Here is a 4,844-nt window from a genome sequence, read left to right on the forward strand (position 1 = left end):
TGCACGTTCCGGCATGTGTAAACGGCTGCGTAAGACGCTGTGGCTTCTCCCCCTTAATAGAGAGTACTACACGTTTCTAACGCGTTTGTGCTAGCGTCCCCTTAAGCGGGAGATGGTGCAATTATAATGAAGGGTGCTGTTATAAAATAGGAATGACGTCACATATGGCGTGTGTCATTGGTGAAAGTCAATCGTTCGATTTAGTGCGGCGAGACTGGGCGAATTACACGGAAGATTCACGGTTTACCGATGATTCCCACCGTAGCTTCGCCCACTCATCATCTTTCACCCTGTGGATATGCGGTGTTTTTTTTTTTTTTAAGGTAGCCTGGTTTATTGTGCTCTCGGCGTATTCTTGCGTTCCTTCTGCACTGGGACAAGACACCACTGCACTATTGGACTACGGCAAGGTGAGAAATATTGTTTCACAGTCTACAACGCAATTAGGCTTACGGCACGGGACCGAGACTTTAAACGCAGTTAGCGAAAAACAGCTCGGCCGTCCTGGTGCAGTTAATTTGAGTTAATGAATCGTGCTGGGACATGTTTCCGGTGCTTCCTAGGAGATTATTGTAACTTATTTCGTTTTTTGGGGCACACTGGCCGCACAGGGCGCCGTGTCGCAGTTATCGAGAACTAACTCGGCCGTGGTGCGTAGTCCAGTGCATCTTGCTAGGATAAGTTTGTGCTGCTTTCTCTGACGCCAGACGTTACTGAAAAGCAATTTCGTTACTTTCTGGGGTACTTTTGAGGAACTCTGGCGCACAGCGCGCTGTCACGCAGTTAGCGATAAGCAGCTCAGCCGTGGTGATAAAGTTAGTTTGGCGTGCAATAAATCTTATAGAGGGACAAGTTCGGGACGTTTTTTGTGGCCCCGCAACAACATATACCTTCTTTCGGTACTCACGCCTGTTGAAAACGCGATGGGCGATTGCCAAGAGTGATAACATGGGAGTGTGCTGCTGGCGCCGGCAGAACGCGCGAAAGATAACGCCGAGGAACATATCAGAAACTTGTAATTCGAAAATTCCGTATTGTAAAGGACTGAAAACAGGCTTTGCACCCACGCATTTGTCTTGAGTGCCTTTTGCGTCCGTCGTCTCTGTGTATGTCGCGTACCGTCGCGTCACCCGAGGCCAACTTTTGGAAACGCGAAGTCGCCCGTGTATTTGTGCTGCCAAAGTGCAGAAAATAATGCCCGGAAATGGGGGAACGTTTGGAAATCAGATGTTTTCATATTTTATGGTATTGTTTGGTTTGAGTCGGGTATTTTCTACGCCATGTATGTAAAAACGAATTGCTTTTGTTTGTAATGCCGCCCATTCACCGCTTTCGCACGTTTCGCCTCTACACGCAGTATACCTATGTCTAAATACCAAAATAACACAAGCTTGTAACATGCTGTTACTGGCTTGTAAATGTAACATGCTTGTAATTTACTTTTTTTTTTCAGCTGGTGCCGTCCGGTGGAGCTTCTTACGGGAACTACTGCTTACCTGGGGTCACAACGTTGGATGAACACACAAAAAGTGCGGAACAAGCTTTTATATAGAGCTGTATATATATATATATATATATATATATATATATTGTAAGGAAGATGACGAACGATGACGCAGAGTCAGCAGCATCGGCAGCATCAAGCGCGCAGCAGAAGCTCGAGCGAGAGGACTGTGGTCGGTGCATCCTACGACCCGCTGTCGCTACGAACCCCAATAAATCCCCTTTATAAGTGGTGGAGGTGCTGGGTAACGTTCCACTCTACCATCCTGGAACTTCGTTCGCGGACGCTACCCTCTGCCATGCCGGACGCCGACCAGCAGACTCTTCCATCGCCACCCGTCCCTTGCGCTGGCACCGTTCGCCAGCGGGAACCTCCCATCTTCAGCGGAACCGACGACAACGACGTTGAAGAGTGGCTGTCATCTTATGAACGGGTGAGCGTTCACAACAAATGGAATGACTCGGACAAGCTGGCTTACGTATCCTTCTATCTTGCGGGCGTCGCCAGTCTCTGGTTCAGGAATCATGAGAGGGATATCCGAACGTGGTCGGCGTTCAAGACGTCGAATACCGCAGTATTTGACCGACCCGCCGTCAGGATACTCCGAGCCAAGCAGCGTTTGCGTACACGCGCACAGGACACGGGTGAGACGTTCACCAGCTATATAGAAGACGTCCTCGATTTGTGCAGGCGCGTGAACGCTGCCATGACGGAAGCGGAAAAGATTAAGCCCGGGACACATGGAGCGAACTTTCACGGCGAACACCACGCGGCGAAAAAGGACCCGCCGGCACGACGGTGAATGTTCGCTGCGTTGCAATACATGAAGCGAACAGCGGGCGGCCGCCGCCGGCCGTTCGTCCTGTTGGCGTCAGTGTTATCAGACTGGGCACATGCGTTGAAGTAAACAACTAAATAAATATAAACGCTTTTCAAGGTGTCATATGCCGCTTTTATAATTGGAAAAATGCGTAGAAACAGTAATATCAAATGTTTCAGTATTTTTATCGCGTTTTAACTTTCTTTTGCGTAATGCAATGCAGAGATGGCGTGTTCATTGTTTTATCAGCCAACACTGTGCAGTGTGGTTGTCGTTGTTCATCGAAGCTTGCAAAAAGCGTGTGTTGTACTGGTTGTGCTTGCGAGACGCGCGTCAAGTTAGTGTTCGTTTGCCATTCTGCTGTTGCGCAAGTGTGAAGAGCCCACGGCGTCAGGTTGTCCGTACTACCAGCTTCGAAGTACACGCCGCTGCGTTCAGCGTCACTATGGGTGTCATCCGGCGCCTTCTGCTTCTCAAAAAGAAGCTGCTGCTTCTCAAATTGCGCGAGCTCGAGGAGAAGAAGAAGAAGAGAAAGAGAAAGCTATGGGTACACCCTGTATGGCAACAACGGAGGAACCAAGGAGAATATCACACTGCGGTGGGTAACGCTCAGTTAGCTCAATAATTATCACCTTATAATAGCTGTTCACAACGCTCCTACCATGTAATAACGGTGTTACACGGTCACTCTCGATCGCAATCAAGCCCGATCCGGATGGAATTTTTCGACCGCAATTGAGAAATTCGATCCGGATCGGGCTTGATCGCAATCGAAAGTGCGCCGTGTGACAGCCGTATACTGTCAGCGGTGCTTCTATCAGCGACTAGTTGCCAATCACACCTTTTCAACAGTACACGTCTTATATCTGGTGAAGCGCTGCAAGCAATATACGTATTGCTGTGAGTTCTGGGTCGCATATGGACAGAATTGATCATCCATTAAGATGCGCAAACTGCACCAAATTCAATCATCGCGTTGCACCCCGCACGAAGTTTTTCACGCGGCGGGCAGCTTGTATCCCAAACAGACGATGCGTACACAGTGAAGCGCCTCAACTTCCCTTCGGTAATACCAGTTTTTCTCGAGTGCTGGCGCTATTTGACGAAAAATTAAATGATTCGAGAGATTGGGTTCCTTTTTCGCAATCTGGATCAGAGGTGATTACCGCAATTTGAAACCAATAAGCCCCTGCAAATGGGACCAAAATATACCTAACCTTGCAAAAAACGAGAAAACAGTGCATTCATCGAGGTGCACTAATTAAATGCGACACAAATACTGCATTGCATGTAAAGAAATGTGTGTGAAAGAGGTCAGTTCAAGATTTTTTTTTTTACTGCAGTTCCAGGTTATGGGGAAGGACCCACCAATGTTCTTCAAGTATTATAGGATGTCGCCAGACAAGTTCGATTTCCTGCACCGGCTCGTCATGAACGACCTCATCAGGCAGTTTTTGTGCCGAGAACCACTCTGCTCAGAAGAGAGGTTGGCCATTACCATCAGGTATAGCAAGGCATTAAAGCAATGTTTATTATATCTCAGTTATCTCCACGTTTATGTGAAAACCCACTTTTTCAAGCAGGTACCTCTCTTCAGGAATGGCCATAAAGCAAGTCGCAATGGTTTTTCGAGTGGCACCTGCGACTTGTCAGCTGGTCATTCATGAGACTTGCAGAGTATTGTGGAATCGACTAAAGCCACTTTATCTGCCTGTGAGTATATGCTATACAAGCTATTACGAACAAACATCAACAGCTGGACTTGTGTGGTATTACGGGCCTAATTAATGTAATTGATGGGGTGCAGCGCATTTAGGCAACACTGGGGAGTATCGGTGACGACAAAGTGGAGGACGTGGCTACAACAAACTGAAGTGAAATGCATGAGTCGCCAACTAAATGTGGTGTAAACCTTGACATGTGCACGTCTCTTTCCGTGACACAGGTGCCAGGACTTGCGCTCTGGCAGGAAGTGGCAGATGGCTTTGCGAAGCGTTGGAATTTTCCAAACTGCCTTGGAGCAGTAGATGGCAAACACATACAGATAAAGGCACCTCCAAACTCTGGTAGCAATTACTACAACTACAAGGTATGTATATCAAGCATGAGGGTTATTCTGGTCAGATGTGACGACGCTGTTCTGCATTTTTTTTCAGGGAACATTCTCCATTGTGTTGATGGCAGTGGCTGACGACAGCTACAAGTTCGTAATGGTAGATGTCGGAGCTCCAGGCCGGCACAGTGATGGGGGTGTGTTAAGGCAACGTCATTCGGCAAGGGCCTTATGAAAATTGCCTAAACTTGCCAGCCCCAGCACGCCTCCCGAAGAGCAACAAGGTGGCACCTCACGTATTTGTGGGCGATGAAGCATTTCAACTGAGGCAGGATTTTATGCGGCCCTACCCTGGAAAAGGACTGCAGCCAAGCCAACTATAGGCTAAGCAGAGCAAGGTAACATGAAAATAATTACTTTGGTTGCAATGTTGAGCTTGTGTTTGAAATGAAACAGCCATGCTGTTT

General features: G+C 47.8%; 1 protein-coding gene across 2 annotated transcripts in view; it reads left to right on the plus strand.

Moving 5' to 3' along the window:
• The first annotated feature begins 2,528 nt into the window (after positions 1-2,528).
• Positions 2,529-4,844, plus strand: part of LOC119454402 (uncharacterized) — a 76,765-nt gene continuing 74,449 nt past the window's right edge. Inside the window, exons 1-2 of one of the 2 annotated variants that reach the window (XM_049668451.1) lie at positions 3,719-3,828; positions 3,908-4,037. In XM_049668451.1, coding sequence (XP_049524408.1) covers positions 3,755-3,828; positions 3,908-4,037 — 204 coding nt within the window. In that variant the 5' untranslated portion in view covers positions 3,719-3,754. Of the gene's footprint in view, positions 2,923-3,718; positions 3,829-3,907; positions 4,038-4,844 lie in introns of those variants that run through there. The other variant, XM_049668450.1, reaches the window with a different exon arrangement.

Source organism: Dermacentor silvarum, chromosome 5 (assembly GCF_013339745.2).
Source record: "Dermacentor silvarum isolate Dsil-2018 chromosome 5, BIME_Dsil_1.4, whole genome shotgun sequence".
NCBI lineage: Eukaryota > Metazoa > Arthropoda > Arachnida > Ixodida > Ixodidae > Dermacentor > Dermacentor silvarum.